This window comes from Oryctolagus cuniculus, chromosome 5 (assembly GCF_051225735.1).
Source record: "Oryctolagus cuniculus isolate XC-2025 breed Fujian yellow rabbit chromosome 5, ASM5122573v1, whole genome shotgun sequence".
NCBI classification, from domain to species: Eukaryota; Metazoa; Chordata; class Mammalia; order Lagomorpha; family Leporidae; genus Oryctolagus; species Oryctolagus cuniculus.
In genome coordinates this window covers 152910718-152930516 of record NC_142871.1, presented here as the reverse complement: position 1 = coordinate 152930516, position 19799 = coordinate 152910718, and the positions used below count along the sequence as shown (strand labels likewise).

Sequence of the window (19799 nt, the reverse complement as noted above, 5' to 3'; positions counted from 1 at the left end):
GCTCCTGGCTCCTGGCTTCGGATTGGCTCAGCTCTGGCCATTGCAGCCATTTGGGGAGTGAACCAGCGGATGGAAGACCTCTCTCTCTACCTCTCTTTGTAACTCTATCTTTCAAATAAATAAAATAAATGTTAAAAAAAAAAACTCTCAGCCGGCGCCGTGGCTCAATAGGCTAATCCTCCACCTTGCGGCGCCGGCACACCGGGTTCTAGTCCCGGTCGGGGCGCCGGATTCTGTCCTGGTTGCCCCTCTTCCAGGCCAGCTCTCTGCTATGGCCAGGGGGTGCAGTGGAGGATGGCCCAGGTGCTTGGGCCCTGCACCCCATGGGAGACCAGGAAAAAGCACCTGGATCCTGGCTCCTGCCATCGGATCAGCGCGGTGCGCCGGCTGCAGCGGCGGCCATTGGAGGGTGAACCAACGGCAAGGGAAGACCTTTCTCTCTCTGTCTCTCTCTCTCACTGTCCACTCTGCCTATCAAAAATTAAAAAAAAAAAAAAAAAAAAAAAAAAAAAAAAAAAACTCTCAGAACTCAGTAAGAAAACAAATAACTCAGTTTCTGTAATGGCAAAGAATCTGAACTGCCACTTCATCCAAAAAAGATATCCCATGGCAAATAAACAGACAAAAAGATGCTGAACATACTTTATCATTAAGGAAATGCAATTTGAAATTGTAATGAAAAGGTACTACATATTTATTACAGTGGCTGAAATTAAAAAGACTGACCATACCAGTGTTGTCAAGGACATGAGGGAACTAGAACATCGTAGGCTGTTGGTGGCAACAGAAAATGGTACAACCACTTAGGAAAACAGTTTGGTCATTTCTCCGAGTTACACTTATACCTACCATCAGACTCAGCCTTTCCACTCCTATTTACCCACGGGAAATGAAAACACTTTAAAAATTTGTACATATCATTGAGATTTAATGCTATAACTAGTACTCAAACAGTATTTTTCACTTTATGTTTCTGTGTGGGAGCAAACTGTTGAAACCTTTACTTGGTGTATGCTAAACTGATCTTCTGTATATAAAGAGAAACGAAAATGAATCTTGATGTGAATGGAAGGGGAGAGGGAGTGGGAAAGGGGAGGGTTGCGGGTGGGAGGGACGTTATGGGGGGGAAGCCATTGTAATCCATAAGCTGTACTTTGGAAATTTATATTCATTAAATAAAAGTTTGAAAGCAAAAAAAAAAAATTTGTACATATACATTCATGGCAGCTTTATCTGTGACAGCCAAAACTGGAAACAACCCAACGTCCATCACCAGGTAAACGCACAAACTAATACAGCCAAGCAGTGGAGCCCTACTCAGCAGTGGGAAGGAAAGAGCTGCCGAGACAGGCAACAACTCATATGAATGCCCCAGCAGCCACGCTGACGGACAGGAGGCAGGCAGGAGGGGGTGCGGCCTGGGACCCCATCCACAATGTCTACAGGCAGAGCAGAGCAGGGGCGGGAGAGTGGTTCCTGGGTAACGAACGTGTTCAGTGTCTTGACTGTGGTAACAGGGTCCCGGGTCTGCAGAAGTCAAGAAGTCAAACTGTCCACTTTCCTGTACTGCAGGTACCTAGAGCTCAACGAACCTGGGTTTTAAAATCTACACTTTATTAACACTAAAAATTTAATTTGTCATTGTGTTCTGAGAAAGAACTTGTAGAGCACTGTAGCAGAGTATAAAATTTTAGTGCTCAACTATATCACAGAGCCCCTCAGGAGCGGCTGCCAGAAGAGATAACTAGTTCTTTTCAGGCTGCAGAACGGAGAATGATTTCTTATGGGAACAACTTCCAGAGGTTGATGCCCACAAAGCCACCATAAAGCATCGCATTCTGAAATCCCTCTTTTCCCTCGTCTTGTTTTCTGACTCTAAGAAACAGTCAGTATGAAAGCAAACAGAAGACATTCCACAGTTCCAGAAACTCGGGAAAAATCACACCGGCCCTGACAGGAACAGGTGTCTGTCACTTACTCACCTGAGCAGGCTTGTTGCAAATAACACCTTGAATCTCCAAGTAGCTGAAGGTTAACTCGAGCTGTAATTGAGAGGAGAGGGAGAAATACAGACTTGTAATGACAGGTTTTAAACATGTAATTCAAGGTAAAAATGTTATAATTACAGCCAGCCCAAGAGCAAATAAGTTATTGGGCATCTTAGGAAGGTTGCTTTAATATCTCCATTTGACAAGATAAAATCCTGATTTACCATGCTGCAGAAAAAGTATTATTCATTTTAGTCCTGAAGGTTGGAAAAAAGTTGCAAGCCAGATTTTTTCAAGTCTCACAAAGGGACATGTGTGCATATCTACTACTTACTCTTTGAGAAATGAATGTGAGAAAAGAATCATCTAAATATATTCATCTTTTTTGCCTTTTCACTTCCAAATTTTGCTTCTGAAAGTCATACCCAGTAAAGTTCATGAACTTTTCCCTTCTTCCTGAATTCTTGCCCCTATGTAACACAGTTCATGGAATCCTCCTCTTTCCAGCATTTTTCATAAAAACCTATATCTTGAATAGATTCAGACAAACAGTATTCAGAAATTTTAAAGTGTGCCTACATGAAACACATATAGCTACATAAAAGTCCTTTCTATACACGGAGAAAAGTGATTTATTTCCTATTTTAAGAACAAGCACCCTTCCCCTCATGTCTCCTATAATCAGCTGGTCTTTCCCTACTATTCCTGTCAGTAGTCACCAACTTTTCTCCCAGTTTTGTAGTCGTCCATCTTATCCAGTGAACAGACACAGAGAATGTTACTACACAACACAGTAGACTGGAGTGGATCCGCTTCTTTTACTCTCTCACACTGAACCCAGAAATACACAGTTGGTATTGGGGACTGGTTCTAGAGCCCCTGTGGACATCAGCCAGTGTAGTCCCTCATATAAAATGCTACAGTATTTGCATATACCCTAGGCACAGGCTCCCATATACTTTAAATTATATCTAGACTCTTTAGAAGAGCAAACACAGTGTAAACACTTCATAAATAGTTACACTGTGTGGTTCAGGGAATGACAAGGGAAAAGGCCTATACAGATGCAAATTTTTCTGAATATTCTACCTTTCATTGAATCTACAGATGCTGATTCTGCCAACACAGGGGGCAACTGCAATGTGAAAAAACATGCCTAGAACCAAACCCAGAGGGATGTCAGGCTGCCTGTACCATGCCTCACTGGTGGCATAAATATCCCAATAAAAACCAAAGCACAATGGCAGAGAGGGGAGGCAGGAAGAGAACTCATTCTGGCATTACTCATTTAGTCAACAGACAGGCACTCAGAGAAAGCTGCTGGTGCACTAGAAACAGACGTGGAATGAGATGTGCATTTTGTCCTCCAAGAGTTAAAGGCAACTTTGAAGGAACAAAACGGATTTCAAAACACTCAATTACAGTAGAAATTTTCTTACCTATCATTATCAGGATTTATAAAGGCTTTGGTTTTGAAAAGTCATTCAAACAGGAAATTACTTTCTAAGAGGTATGCATGCCTCCCTCTGCCACTTTAATGCGTGTTAACGTATTTCCAGTTAGCATCCTTTGAAAGAGGCCCTTCTGAGCTGCACCTGCAAGGCAGGGCTTCCCAGCTTCACTTCAAATCCCAGGAACAGGAAGTGGGGACTTGCAAAGCAACCTGAGGGTGGAAGCTGTCTGGACTGCCTTCTGCACTGCCACTCCCCAACCCCAGAAAATTAACATTTGTTTGGTCCTTAAGACAGCAAATTTTATAAGTAGTTCACTTTTATCAACATGCAATATTTCACACATACTCTCTCTCATTTTGCAATCCTATTACACTGCTATGTAAATGTCTTCCATTAAAATAACTTATTTTAGAATTGCTATAAAAAAGATTGGGAACAAACGACTGACCCTCAGTGGTCATCTCATTCCTAGGTGTGAGCAGGTGTATTCTCTTCCCGTCTCACAGCTATGAAAATGCAGCTGGCGAGCCGGCGCCGTGGCTCAATAGGCTAATCCTCCACCTTGCGGCGCCGGCACACCGGGTTCTAGTCCCGGTTGGGGCGCCGGATTCTGTCCCGGTTGCCCCTCTTCCAGGCCAGCTCTCTGCTATGGCCAGGGAGTGCAGTGGAGGATGGCCCAGGTGCTTGGGCCCTGCACCCCATGGGAGACCAGGAAAAGCACCTGGCTCCTGGCTCCTGCCAGGATCAGCGCGGTGCGCCGGCTGCAGCGGCGGCCATTGGAGGGTGAACCAACGGCAAAGGAAGACCTTTCTCTCTCTGTCTCTCTCTCTCACTGTCCACTCTGCCTGTCAAAAAAAAAAAAAAAAAAAGAAAATGCAGCTGGCATCAGTCAGTGTCACCTCAGATAGAACGGGCACCTGTCATCAACCCGGGCCAGTGGGGTTATTCAAAAGTCAATTAAGATACTCTGTACCTGAGGGCTGTCACTGGGCTAAGCAAGGCACTGGGGAGTCAGGAATGAGTGGGGGCATTTCAGCCAGGCCCTGGGAAACACTTTCAAGTCTGTCAAGCAAACCAAAGGTCAGGGGCGGGGCATGTGGGCAGAGGCAAATGAATCTCTAACATCATAGAGGCATTAAAAGAACCAGAACGAGGCAGAACTAAAAGGAGGAGATCTTTGGTATCGGCAGTCAGTGAGGGACCCGCTGGCCGGCCCGTGGCTGGTCAGGGTACCGGGGTATTATCAGTGGAGGGCAGGAGAGTCTAACACTGAAAACATCACAGCAAGGTTCAAACCCTTCTCTCTGAGCTCAACTACAGCTGCTATTACCAGGCCTTTGCTCCCAGCTCTCACAACCCTCCTGCCCCCATCCTAAAGAGAGTTTAAAGGTGGTCTCTGGGAGTAGAACTGCGGCCTGCGAGGCAGGGAGACTCCTCAGGGATCGAGGCTGGCACAGGTTTCAGGAAGACCTGGGACATGTGTAAGTCAGATCCACAGATACCTTTTCATTTTACTCCAGATATAAATTATTTTTTTCAATTTGAACTTTTTAATTTATTTTCCCCCAGAAACCTTTTATTGAAGGTACACAAACTTCATGCTTTTCATAAATACACCTTCAGGAACACAGTGATTCTTACCACCTGAGTTCTCACCCTTCCTTCCTCCTCCCTCTCCTATTCCCAGTCTTATTTTTCACTAAGATCTATTTTCAATTAACTTAATACACTTAAGATTAACTCTCTACTAAGAGTTTAACATATATATAGTATAAAAAATGTTCTTCAACAGTCGATACCAGTGATTGATCAGATAAGTGGACAGGATTAACCCAGCTTTTCCACCACTCTCTGGCCGGCTTCACCCCCAGCCCCTAAGGGGGCACTGCCCCTCCCACCAGCAGCAGAGCAAATCTGTGAGGAATTCTGGGTCTTTCAGCAGTGCTTGTTGTGTCCTATAGGTGGCGCCCCTGCTTCAACCCCTTGGCCAGCCCAGGGCCAGCCCAGGCTCCTCCAGCCCCCCGCACTGCGGCCCCTCCACAGACCTCCTTCATCTGCCTGGCTGATGTCTGGATCCTTCTGTGCCCTTGTCTGCGACCGCTTCCCGGACCACAGGCGAACCCTGCTTTGCAGTTAATCACCACGAGGTCCATCTTTGTTTTGCACGCTTGACAATACCTTCCAGTGCACCTCACACGTTTAGCAAGACAAGAAAGAAAGCATCTCTAACTTCATACACAATTTCATACGAAAAATATTTTAATCAGCCCCCAAAGCCACCTGTGTCATAATCAGTGCCAATTTTACACAAATGTCCTGAATGATAATTATTTCCCTGGAAATTTTTTTTAAAGATTTATTTATTTTTATTAGAGTGTCAGAGTTAGAGAGAGAGAGGGAGAGACAGAGAGAGTAGGGAGGGAGAGATCTCCATCTGCTGGTTCACTCTCCAGATGGCCGCAACGGCAGGAGCTGGGCCAGGCAGAAGCCAGGAGCCAGGAGCTTCATCTGGGGCTCCCCAGGGAGCAGAAGGGATCCAAGCACTTGGATCATCTTCTGCTGCTTTTCCCAGGCCACGAGCAGGGAGGTGGATGGGAAGTGGAGCAGCCTGGACTCAAACTGATGCCCAAATGGGATGCTGGTGTTGCAGGCATTGGCTTAACCTGCTATGCCACAACACCGAGCCCCTTAGTCTGGAAAACTAATCTCACACCAGGTTTACCTCTCAGCTAGGACTAACACTGGCACATGAAAACCAGCCTTTGCTAGGGCAGAAACTTTGGAAGAAAATCTTCCTGTCTTCATGTGTGATGCTGACAACTTTGGAAATCAGAATGAGTATCTGAACAACCCTATGAAACGTCACAGGGATCACGGGATAAGGCCAGGTCTCCCCAGGGGCAGGTAGTATAGGAACGACCAGCACACGGAGGGGCAGGGGACTTCCCAAGAGCTGATGCACTTTCCCTGCATCAGATGTCCAGGGTCAGCAACTGGTCAAGAGCATCCTACTCAACAGGGCGCCTGACCACTTTCTCAACTCCAAAAAATCTCCTGCTGCAAATTAATCTTTTGCCAGTGGGATAACGCTTAATTCACTGCCTTATATCCTGCCCTTGCGTATTTTAATGCACAAGTAGTTTAATCCAGCCTCATGGATATAATAATTTTCTTTAGGACATATTATAAACATATAGACTCACGTTCTATTATCAAAAGGGGCCTGGACCAATAGTGTCTTCCTTGGAGAAGTGTTATAAAAGGTATATGACCAAGAAGAAAAAAGCAATCAGTACCCTACACCCTATGTGGCACAGAGGAAGGCATTCACTAAACAGGGGCTGAATGATTAATTTTAAGCAGCAAGAAAATGGCCACAGCACAGCCCAGGCATCAGAAGCAGCCGCCTCCAGACCACACATCCCTGGAGGGTGTGGGCAGGAAGGCAGCACAGTTGGGTCAAAGGTGAAAGAGCAGGATAGGCTGAGCCCACTCCCTCCCCGACTCAGACCTCAGGAGGCCTGGGACAAGGCACCCAGGCGTCTCGGAGCTACCTTCTGAAGCTCACCCACGGGGCTGACCTTGAGCTTCAGGTACACTTGGCCGACAGCTCACCTGACGACAGTCAGAGCTGCGCAGTTACACAGGGGCTCAGCGGCCAGATTGCTAGGGTGAGAACCGCACAGCTGACACCTCCAAGTAGCCTGACCTTGGCCAAGGTACTGAACCTGCCTGGGTCTTGGTTTCCTCGTATGTAAAGTGAGGATAACAACAGGACCTCACTTAGGTTCTAAGATTCTTTTCAGAATTAAACTATTTACAAAACAATACTCAGTAAATGTTAGCTATCTTCATCTTTTTGGGGGGAAAAAATCCAATTTTCTGTTAACATTCAGTCCATATCCTATAAAAATGATCAGCCACTTTCTGTTACCATTAAACTATATTATGCCTAATTCACGAGCTAACCATTCAGATTATAATTGGCACCATGGAATGAAGGACATCTCATGAAAAATGCTACATTGGTCTTTTTTTTAAAAAAAATTATTTATTTATTGGAAAGGCAGAGTTAGAAAGGCACAGGCAGAGAGAGAGAGAAAGAGAGAGGTCTTCCATCTGCTGGTTCACTCCCCAGATGGCCACAATGGCCGGAGTTGGGCTGATCCGAAGTCAGGAGCCAGGAGCTTCTTCCAGGTCTCCCATGCAGGTGCAGGGGCCCAAGCACTTGGGCCATCTTCTATAGCTTTCCCAGGAATAGCAGAGAGCTGGATTGGAAATAGAGCAGCTGGGACTTGAACTGGTGTCCATATGGGATGCCAGCACTGCAGGCGGCAGCTTTTACCCTCTACACCACAGCAATGGCCCCTACATTGGTCTTTTAAAAGAGTGGTGCCATGGTATCTGTAAAGGCAACAGAATGGCAGAGGCAGCTACCACATGGGTAAACCACGCTTGAGGGTTAGGAAGCTCATTTTCCACACGTCAAAGTGGATCAAAACTTTGGGTTCTGGCAACATGGTGCAGTGGGTGAAGCCGCCATGAACAACCACAGCATCCTACGTGGGCACCAGTTTGTATCCCAGCTGCTCCGCTTCCGATCCTGCTCCCTGGAAAATTGCAGAAGACGGCCCAGGTCCATGTGGGAGACCCGAAGGGAGTTCCAAGCTCCTGGCTGCAGTCTAGCCTAGCTTCAGTTTTTATAGTCATTTGGAGAGTGAACCAGCGGATGGAAGACCTCTGTCTCTTCCTCTCTCTCTGTGACTCTGCGTTTCAAATATATAAGTGAGTCTTTTTAAAAAAGCAAATAAAGAAAAATCCGCCATTACTGGTCTACAGGAAATAGGAGGCAAGCCTGAAGAAAACACAAAGCCGAGGAGAACCAGGAAGGACACTGGGCCTCGGGGACACAGACCACAGATCACCGCACAGGTGCCTGGGGAGGCCTTCTCCCCATCGAAGGAAACACTGTAAAACTGTCCGTGAGCAGAGCGTGCGGGAGCTTTCATGGAATAAGGAGGGAAACACAGGTGTCTGAGAACACGCCCATGCTGGCCTCCACCAGCAGTCTGTACAAGAGAGCAGTGGGTGCAGGTTGCACTGGAATGTGTGTGCAAGCATGGGAGTATACAGAGTGTGTGTGTGTGCATGTGTGTGTGCGCACGTGTGCATGTATGCAGCGTGTGAGCAGGCAGTGGGCGTGCACAGGAAGGCGGCGCCCATCACGGCTTACCTTGGTGGGGATGCGCGCGGTCAACAGGAAGGCACGGCATGACGTGAGCACCTGGAAAACAGAGGCAGCAGCGTAAGCAGAGGCAGCAGAAAGGGGGTCCGGCTGGGATTCAGTGTCACCCCCAGGACTTCAATAACACCGAAGTCACAGAGCTTGCCGCTCCATTACCATGGCAAATGTCACATCTCAGGATCATGAGGCACAAAGAACAAATCACTTGGGACACCTACTAGGCCCCAGAAAATTCATTTTGCTCTAAGATTCCCAGTGTAAACACAACATCGAACAATTCACCCATGAAATCCCAAGGTGAGAGGTCAGTCGGCAGCAAGACGGGTCCACGAGATAGAAAAACACACATCTCTTTTCCATAGGCACAAACTCCATTCTCTCAACAGCAAACGGAGTGGAGAAGCCAAGTGCTCATTCCTACTTCCGAAATTACCAGCACCACCCACACTTGCCCTCCTGCTTCTCCGTCTCTGTGTTCTGACTGATAACATCTACATGACGCACACACAGCAAAATCACGCCGAGCTTCTAAGCAATCATCCCAAACTCTGCTTCTGAGCTGCACCTGTCATTGAACATCCATGAAGCTTCTAATTTTTTTTTATGTTTATCTATTCATTTTCATCTACTCGAAAGGCTGAGTGCCAGAGAGAGTGACAGAAGAGGTCTTCCATCCTCTGATTGACTCCCAAATGCCTGCAACAGCCAAGGCCGCGCCAGATAGAAGCCAGGAGCCCAGAACTCCATCCAAGGCTCCCATGCAGGGGCTCAAGCACTTGATCACCATCTGCTGCCTCCCAGGATGCATCAGCGAGAAGCTGGGTTGCGAGGGGAGGAGTCGGGACTTGATCTGGTACTCTGATACCGGCTTCCCGAGCTGGGCCCCACCCAGGGCCAACCCCTGAAGTGTCCTTTGTGATACTCAGCCAAGGACATGTGGATGTTTAGCCCATAGGGTCTCACAGGACTACAGGTGAGCCTTGCCCTGCAGGGGGCTGGAAATGGTTTGTACTCATGGCTTAGACCTTGGCAGGAATCCCAGGTCCACAGGCTCACCGTCTACAGCACCACTACGACTTGGAGGTCCGGTCAGGCCACGAGAGCCTTCGCAGGAAAGAAAGGAGACGCCCACGCGTCTCAAGTCTGGATGGGAAAACTGCCTTTTCTCATTTTCCAAATAACTTTATTGACTCGAAGCCAGTAGTTTGCACATAATGCACAGAATGTTAGACTTGGACAAAACCTTAAAAACAACAAGTCAAGGACGCTGAGGCCCCCTACTGTTAGAGGACTTAACCAAGGTCACACAGCTTTACCCGAACTCAACACAGAGCCCAGGCGTGGAGGGAGAATCAGCGAGTGTGCACCCATGGCCTGAGCTGTGCCTCTCTCCAGTCTCTCATCCCAACTGAGACGGTGTCTTTTCCATAAAACTCCTCTTTGAATAATCATAGGTCACCACCACCATAGGTCACCACCACCGGGGATAAACTCAAGTCAGGGCAACTTAGGAGACACATGACAAGGAACATAATGGGACACTGGCTGCAAGGGTGACAACGAGTGGATGGGGAAGGAGAGGGAGAAGGTGGCACCCCAGTGCAGACCTCCCACCCAACACAGATACAGCCACTCGAGGATCCGAGTTAGCCGGAGTCACCACCACTACCTGACTTCAGAGGGGACACGGTCCACAGTCATTAACAAGTGACTTCTGAAAGTGCAGGCCACAGAAGATCCCTATATTGATTCCCCATACGCTGCACACCAAATCACTACTCTTCCTCCTAAGGAGTGAGCCTTTCTTTTTACCAAGGCCTTGAGGTCAGGGGAATAGGAGAAAACGGCAAGCAGCAGAGAGGAGAGGGCAGTGGGAGACCTGGGGCAGGTGGGTGATTAGAGGTCAAGTGCAGCCCAGCAGTGGCGGGGCTAGCTACGTGATTTGCAAGGCCAGTGTGCAAAAGTCACTAAGACTTTCAAGACAGTAAAACCAAAGCATTAACCCAGACGCAGGGCACTCCTGAGCTTGGTGTCCTGTGCAACTGAACAGGTCGCACCACGAAGCTGTGCCCAAGCAGCGGTACTATTTACCAGCTATTCCATACGTGCCGTGGATGGGAGGACATCCTGAAATACAAGGACACAGTCAATCCTCGCATCCATCATATCCAATATCAATATTACACCCATTTAACAGATCAATAAAGAGAGTCAGTGGTGCAGCTCACTTAAGGTTATACCATGAGGGTAGAAACAGGATCTGTACCCAGCTTTATCAATTACAAGAAAGCCATTTATTTACTTGAAAGGCAGGGAGAAAAAGAGAAAGGGAGAGGGAGCAAGAGAGAAAGATAAATTGCCCACAACAGCCAGGTCTGGACAGGGTCAAGTTCAGGAGCCAGGAATTCCATCCTGGTCTCCCACATGGATGGCAGAGGCCCAAGCACTTGTGTATCCTCCACAGCCTTCCCAGCTGCACCAGCAGGAAGCTGACCAGGAAGCAGAGCAGCCAGGACCCGGACAGGCACTCCAATACGGGACATGGGTGTCCCTTGCAGGGGCTTAGCCACTGCACCAAGGTGCCTGCCCCATGTGTTTTTAACCACTACACTCTTTTTACAGGTTACTATGCACACCTGCCTCCCTACGCGCCACTCCTTCACATCAGACAAGATCAGGGTAGGAGGGGCTGGCATTGCGGCATAGAGGGTAAGGCCACCGCCTGCGCCAGCCTCCCACGTGGGCACTGGTTCAAGTCCTGGCTGCTCCACTTGGGAGACCTAGAAGAACCTCATGGCTCCTGGGATGGATGGCCCTGGGGAGTGAACCAGCAGATGAATGATCTCTCTCTCTCTCTTTGTATAACTCTTTCTAACAAACACATAAATCTTTTCCACAAAGAAGAAACAGATGAAGGCAGAAAGGGAGAGCCCAGTGCAGTCAGTGACTGGGAGAGCCCACCAAGCTCTCAGCTCAAGGGTAGCTTCCTCAACATCCCAACATATAGTTTAAAAAATTCTCTTTCAAATCCAAGTGTGCCCTAGAGAGCTGCATGCTTCCAATGTCTGCACTGATCAAGTTGTGGCTAAGACAGCAGCACTCAGAGAAGTAAGAGTTTGGAGGCCTCCTGGGGAGAGGCAGGAGGTAATTCTGGTGCACAGGGCACACATGGTGCAGTAACAGCCAGAGGAGCATGGCAATGATAGAGGGGAATTCAGAGAGGAAGACAACAGGGCAGGAGGGGCGGGTGTGGCCTGTGCAGCCATTCCTGTAAGTCTGGGGCGCAGATACCAAGGGTCTCATGACAACATCAGGACCCAGAGGAGGAAATGCTGGCCCTGCCTGAACTAATCGTGTAATCGTGTGCTCCACAGTGCACCCAGAGCCTGCCCCTGCAGCTCAGCCCCCAGGATGGCACCTTTTAAACACTGCTCTTCCCCTAGGAGTACAGAAAAGACAAATGCGAAAATGATGCCGACAGCCATGATCACAAGCAGAGCACTGGAGAGCCCAGCCCCTGTTCTCAGCCTGTCTCCCTCTATGAGGGGCCTTAGAAAGTTCATGGAAAATGTATATTATGAAAAAAAAACAGGCATGGATTTCAAAATTGATACAAAAATTTGATCTTTTGATTCAGTTTTTAAATAAAATTCCTCAAGTATCATTGTATGCACGAGGTACCAGCTATACTGTCAGGTACGCAAAGCAGAAATGCACAACTCAGAGGAATCTGCAGTCACATCGATGAAAACACAGAACCGTGCTCCCCTCTCCACCTCCGCTGGGCCCCAGCTCTGCTTTAGGGGTCGGGTAATTGCCAGCACACACATCTGTCTTCCAGGAGACCAATCAAGAATCTCAGGTCCACAAAACCTCAGCATAGCGGCAAAATAACAGCCAAATCCAACACTCACATGCCAGAGACAGCCCAGTCCCACCTGTTTCAGGACCTAAATCCCCAAGTTTCCAGCCTGACAGCAGAGCCAGGGAAAAGTCGGCTCCTCATAGCCCACGTGTGGCAGAATGAGAGCCCCAAGTCCCACTCCTCACTCCCAGCTGCAATCTCTCAGACTGGCCTTGCAAGAGCAATGAAGTTCAAGGCCAGCAGCCCCAGACAGGAACTCGAAGATGCCATAGTATTCAGAAAAATGTGCTTAGTGTCACAAACATTGCTTCAGGAAGTACAGATCCCACACCCTGCAGGATCATTTCACACACACACACACACACACACACACACACACACACACGGCGGTACTAACAGCCAATGGCTTTGGGGAACACCCCCTTCTGACAGGTGCGCACAGGTTGAATTGTTGAGTCCTCACAGCACCCTGTGGAGGAAACAGTTCTAGTATTCCCCACTTAAGATGCAGAAACTGAGGCACGAAGAGACTGGGGTGTGTGCAGAGCTGGGTTCTAGCCCTGGACTCTGGATTCTGGCTCTGCAGTGGGCACACATCATTTAGAGCACTCAACACCCCCCCCCAACACACACACCCCCAAGGCAAAGTCAGATGATTCTAGACCTTCAAAGGAAGCAAACAATACACACACAAAAGCACCACAGGCAGAAGATGGATGTTTGGATACGTAAGAAGGGAGTCGGTCCCTCCAAGTCTGTCTTTCTGTCTCTGCTCTGTATCGGTGCACAGGACTCTGTGTGTGTACTTCTCAGCTGTGTCTTCCTCACTGCCCCCCACCTGTGGGGGCTCTCTCTCCTCCCACCATCCTCCCCTCCTCCCTCCTCCCAGCCCCTCCCCTACCTACGTCCTGCCCTCCATTCTCCAGCCCTTTCTCTATGAGATGTGCAGGAGAGTTTGCACTTTGATTTATGCCTTTTGCAAAACAACAGCCAGCAAAGTGCAGAAGAAATCTGCCTTCTGGAAGAGGATTTTTCTTTGCAACACAGTCACAGAGAAATAAACAAAACCTGAACCACAAAGACCCAGACACCTTGTGACACTGTCACGCAATAAGTACAAGGGGTCATTAAGTGATTACAAGGTCCCTGTGTGAATCTCATTATTAAGTCCCAAAAACCAATCTCAAGACACGCACCCAAACAGCTGAAACCAGGCAGCGTCCACGTGCGTCGGCACTGCTGGCCCGCCCACTCTCTGCGCCTGAGGCTTCTCCCACATGGGGGCTGCAGGGGCCAGAGCCTTAGACTAAGAGACTAAGAAAAAGGCCAGAGCGCTCCCATGGATTCACCCTTCCAGTACAGACCAGAGGTGGCTGTGTGCAGGTGACGAGGTGCGGCTGACAGCTCCATCTTGGCAGTCACGGGCTCACCATCAGCGGTGGTCCCGTCTGTCAACACCCTTTCTTTACGAATATTTTAATGGTGGCGTAAGTACACAGTGTCCTTTGGGAACTGGACGTAGGCCAGAGTGACTTGCTTGCAGGGATCCAGCAGTGAAGGGGCCAGGTTTAGAAGGAAGGCAGAGAGGCCACGGAGGCTTTGTGCTCCCTGGGTTTCTTTCTGGTGGTCCGAGCGGGGCTCTAGAGATGCAAGGAGCTCATGGAAAATTTGGAACGGGATGACGGTGGGATGGGGAGAATTTTCCACCAGTGACTCACCCTTTCCCAGCCTGTGCGCACTTTCCTGAGCTCACAAGTGCGGCAGAAGTTTGAAGCAAAAACAAAAAGTACAGGGCCTGTGTTGTGACATAGCAAGTAAAGCCACGTGCGATGCCAGCAGCCCAGATGGGCACCAGTTCATGTCCGGCTGTTCCACTTCCAATCCAGCTCCCTGCAAATGGCCAGGGAAAGCAGCGCTAGGGCCCCTGCTACCCAACGGGGGAGAAGTGGATGAGGGTCCTGGTTCCTGGCTTCGGCCTGGCCCAGCACCAGTCATTGCTGCCATCTGGGGAATGGAAGATTGATCTCTTCTCTCTCCCATGCTCCCATAACTCTGACTTCCAAATTTAAAAAATAAGTGGAAAATATAAATGCCACTCTTGCAGGTAGAATTGTGCCTCTTGCCTTTTCCACGCAAGGTAGACCAATAAATGGGGCTACAATGAAACCGGGAATCCCAATGAACCTCTCCCTAGCTCTCTGATTCCAAAACTACCCTAGAATTTGCCTCTCGTGAGGATGTGCAAGGCACACCCGTGGCTGCTAGCAGGATGTGTGTGGCCACACAGGCAACATTCCTCTCGGATCCGCCTGGAAGGAGCACCTTCCCAGAGCCAGGTTTGGTGAGCACAATGCTGATGGGCGATGAGCTCCTCCCCCAGGCCCAGGGCATCTCCAGCTTCAAAGCTGAGAATCCTACGTTCCAGGAACGCAGGGCCGCTGGTCCGCCTACTTGGATTTTTGCCATCAGGAAGACTCAGTGAAATTCTGACTCTGCCACTTTTTAATTGCCTTAACCTTGCAGTCTGCCAACCTCTGGCAAGCAGCAGGTTCCTGAGTCATGGATGAGCACAAGCAGGAATACTCCCCTGCAGGCTGGTCACCGCAGCGAGGACTGGTAAAATGCAAGTGCGGACAGAGCCCCGGCGCGGCCCCTAACATGTCTTTACTAAACAGCAGCTCTGGGAATAACTTAAGTCTCTCCATCTGATTTAGATTCCCAAGGAAACAAAGTTTGTACCTACTGAATTTTTAATAACACTTGTCATCCACACAACAAAAGCAATAACCACCACCACACACTGAGACATTGCCTAGGCTGAAATTTTCTGTTTAATACACACATTTGACCTTGAAGGAGAATTTCCTTGCAAGGTTTAAAAAAAAAAAAACTTCCCCGCACCCCAAGTATTTGTGTTTAGCCAAGGAACCTTAACCACAAAGGATAAGCTACAGCTACCCTCCTTCCTCCTGGGAAGACCCATTATTCCACCAAGGCCTTAGCATGCAAACCACACTTTCAACCTTGGTAATGAATTTCCTTTCCCTTTCATTGAAATGCAAGCAGCAACCGGGTTCCCTTGGAGGCTTCTCTGGTTCAACTTTTAACTTCAAGATTTCATTTGGCAACATTTACAGAAACCCTCCAAACTGCGTAGACTCCTAATTTAACAGGGAGCCTAAATCTTCTTACAGAGAGGATACAGAATGGGGTTGGCAATGGAGCCCCCTTGTAAAGGCTCTTCACTTCCTGAAAACCGAAATAAATACCTGTTTCACCAAGCCTCCTGCTGTGCAGGCAACCCAACCCGTAAATTCTCATTCTCGCTCTCTGTAAGGACCCATGTTCATTCTCAAGTACACTGCCAGGCTCACCTACTTTTGGGTTCGATGATGGGGACGACAAAGAGTTCATGCAAAATGTACATAATGAAAAAACCACGCACCGATCCCCAAAACCTTCCGCACTAGAATAACCTTATCTGTTAATTCCATTTTGCCACAAACATCTATGCCAAACAAGCAATACATGGGCTTATACCGCAAAGGTTCTCTTTGGCAGACTGCATGACGAATGCCATCCAACATTTTGCCCCAATTCCAAACCCCCAACTCAGGTGCACCATGGGCAAAGACCTCACTGACCCAAGACACACCCAGGTGAGGGAAAGGACAGTAAGAATCACAGCCCTGGGCGAGGTATTGCAGGAAGCTGGGGCAGAACAGAACCTTCCTCTTGGCTCTGAGCCTCGCAATACCACACACAGCTGTCATGCCCACATCCTCTCTGGTCAGTGGAGGAGGAACCACTTCCCCCAAAAGGAAGACCAAAGAAGGCATCGTGGCAGTGCAATTCTCCACCCCAAATCTCCTTTACAACTGGAGCACCATACTCCAAGGGCAGCCAAGGGATACAGGGGCATGAATGGGCCTGCCCGGGAGGAGGCAGCCTGGTCCAGCCCAGGCCCTTCAAAGGACAGCCCAGGGGCCAGATCCAGACCCCCTGCATATTTTTGGAAGGTTTTATTGGAATCAACCACACCTCTCCGGCAGCTTTCACACCACGGCAGCACATGGTTCACAAAGTCTGAAGCTTTTACAGAAAAGGCTGCCGACCCCTGCTTGTGGGCTTCCAAGGACTGGTTCTGGGATTAGACCGCCTGGATTCAAACCCAAGCCTCACTATTTACCCTCCATGTGACTCAGGGAGAATTACTGAGCCTTTTCTTCTTCTTGACTTTTTGTTAAAGATTTATTTTTTTAAAATATGTATTTATTTACTTGAAAGAGTTATACAGAGAGAGAAGGAGATGCAGAGAGAGAGTGAAAGAGGTCTTCTATCCGCTAGTTCACTCCCCAGTTGGCCGCAATGGCTGGAGCTATTCAGATTCAAAGCCAGGAGCCAGGAGCTTTTTCCAGGTCTCCCATGCAGGTGCAGGGGCCCAAGGACTTGGGCCATCTTCTACTGCTTTCCCAGGCCATAGCAGAGAGCTGGATCGGAAGTGGAACAGCCAGGTCTCGAACCAGCACCCGTATGGGATGCTAGCACTGCAGGCGGTGGCTTTACCCGCTACACCACAGCTCGGGCCCTTAAGGATTTATTTACTTGAGAGGCAGAATTACAGACAGAGATCTTCCATCAGCTGGTTCACTCCCCAAATGGCTGCGACGGCCAGAGTTAGGCTGATCTGAAGCCAGGAGCCAGAAGCTTCTTCCAGGTCACCCATGCATATGCAGGGGACCAAAATCTTGGGCCATCTTCCACTGCTTTCCCAAGCCACAGCAGACAGCTGGATGAGAAGTTGAGTGGCCAGGACTCAAATCAGTGCCCATATGGCATATTGGCACCACAGGCTCAGGCTTAACCTACCAAACCACAGTACCAGGCCCTTCCTTTTTTATTTTATTTTTTAAAGATTTATATAGTTTTTTATTTGAAAGGCAGAACACAGAGGGAGAGACAGAGAGACCTTCCTTCCACTGGTTCACTCCCAAAATGGTCCCAAAGCCAGGTCTGGGTCAGCCTGAAGTCAGGAGCCAGGAACTCCATCCTGGTCTCTCCCCCGTGAGTGGGAGGGCTCCAAGTACTTGGGCCATCTCGTGCTTGGGCCCAGGCGCATTAACAGGGAGCTGGATCCAAAGTGGAGCAAGTAGGACTCGAACTGATGCTCCGATACAGGATGCCGGTGTTAGAAGCAGCAGCTTAGCCCACTGCACCCCAGTGCTGAGCCCTGAAACTTCCTGTGCCTCGGTTTCCTCTTCTCTAAGACGAGAGAAATCACAGTACCCACCTTCATGGAGCTGCGAGGGCTGAGTTAACAGTCACCCAGTGCTTACATGAGTTCTGGCACATGGGACACGTGCTAGTGCTTCTGTTGTTATTGTTTAGATTTCAGCAACTCACAGTGATGGTAATCGTATCACACTAAGGAGAGCGGTACCAGGGTTTAGCTATGCAAGCTGAGTGGCCTGACCATGGACAAATCACAGTCTCAGTGGACCTTTCTTTATGCAAATCTAAAATAAGGAGGCTGGAACAGGTGTCTGTGTTACCTACATGCACCCGGCATCTACAACCAGACCCCTCGGGGATTCGCCTCCTTCAAAGCCCTCTCGTGCTCTGGTTTGGGCGCTGTCCAGAAGCGACGGATCCCCAGCAGGTATCTGCTGGGAGACATCCATCCCCCACGGGTCCCTGTTCCCTTAAATAGCAGATGCTCCTCCGAGAGACAGGAAGCCACGAAGTCAGGTTTTCTAGTCTGTCTCAAGTTTCAGAGGGAAGCTTCTGTGTCTAACACCTGTGCAAATTTGTTTCTTTCCGCCAGGTAACCTCTGCAGCAATGGAATGTTTACACAGAGCTTGTCAGACACAATCCCTTAGTTCTTTCCCAGGGCCCATTCTTCTAAGTTGTAAAGCGTGAAAGAAACAAACATATGTAATTTTCCTCCACAGCTGAACATGTGGCTACTTCAAAACAACATCAATTCTTCTGAATGTCTCCACACATCAGCCCTTCTTTCCAAAGAACCAGCTGACACAAAATCCTACGCCCTCTCAGATTCCTAGAGCGGATTTCTCTTATTATTATTTGAAAGGCAGACAGACAAAAAGATATACGCACAGAGATCAATCTTCCATCTGCTGGGTCACTCCCCAAATGCACACAATAGCCAGGTCTGTCTGGGCCAGGCTGAAGGCAGGAGCTGGGAACTCAGCCCCACATGGGTGGCATCTGCTTGAGCCATCACTTGCTGGCCCCTGGGGTGTGCATTAGCAGGAAGCTAGAAGCAGCGGAAGCAATAAGTGGAGTGGGGACTTGAACCCAGGCACTGTGATATGGGATATGGGAGGTCCCAAGTGGTCTCTTAACCACTGTGCCAAATGCCCCACCCCAGAACAACAGCAAGGTCACAGCACATCACGCAGGACGACACTCTAGTAGTAACACCCTAATCAAGCAGACCGTCATCCGAGTGGCATGGCTGCATAGGTCAAGGGTGGTGAGGAGCCAGACACCCAGCTCTGTCCTCCATGTCGGCAAAGCCTGCACTGACTTTCAGTTCTGAGACAGCAAGAAGCAGCAGTCCCACAGGTATGTGAGGAGGGACTCCTTACAGTCCTCACAATCACATTTACGTTTTCAGTGAATTTACAAACAACAGAGTCACAAGCATCCAAGGACAACAGAAAACACAGAACATGACTACAGATGCCATATTAGCCCAAGCAATTCCCCAGGGCAGGGCCAGCCAGCCTCCTTGCAAACCTGCTCAGCAGGGAATCACTGGAACCCAATTCTTGCTGCAAAGTGAGCTCAGAGGGCTCTGGGGCTGAGTGTGCCTTTTCCTTTACTTTGCAGATGAAGGCACAGACCAGGAAGGGTTAAATGTCCTGTCTGCAACCATTAGAGCTCCATCTGTTCCAAGCAATAGAACGTGATGCAAAACCAAGTGCATTTAAAGAACTGGAGTAGCTGTCCCAGTCAAATGAACAGGCAGAGATCAAAAGGGACAGAAACCAAATCAACTCTAGAGGGAAGTAGCGGGAGACCCTCCTGGTGGCCCTGTGGGAACTGATGCCAGTCATTTTCCATCCTTGCACACCCGTCAAGACTCACAATTCAGGGGGCAAGTCTCCTAGAGATGCAAGGACATAGAGTTCCTCAAGAGGAAAGACAAGGGACAGTTTCGGCTTAGCGACAACGAGCCTCAATCCAGCATAGAGAGCCTAGCTTTGAATTCCAGCAC

The 19799-nt window shown here is 48.9% G+C and overlaps 1 protein-coding gene across 5 annotated transcripts in view; it reads right to left on the bottom strand.

The window, feature by feature from the left end:
* Positions 1–19799, bottom strand: part of CARMIL1 (capping protein regulator and myosin 1 linker 1) — a 317914-nt gene that overhangs the window by 180886 nt on the left and 117229 nt on the right. For all 5 annotated transcript variants that reach the window (XM_017344956.4, XM_089334373.1, XM_089334375.1 and 2 more), the window contains 2 exons: positions 8676–8726; positions 1983–2042 (listed from right to left, as the gene is read on the bottom strand). In XM_017344956.4, the coding sequence (XP_017200445.2) occupies positions 1983–2042; positions 8676–8726 (111 nt within the window). The remainder of the gene's footprint in view (positions 1–1982; positions 2043–8675; positions 8727–19799) is intronic.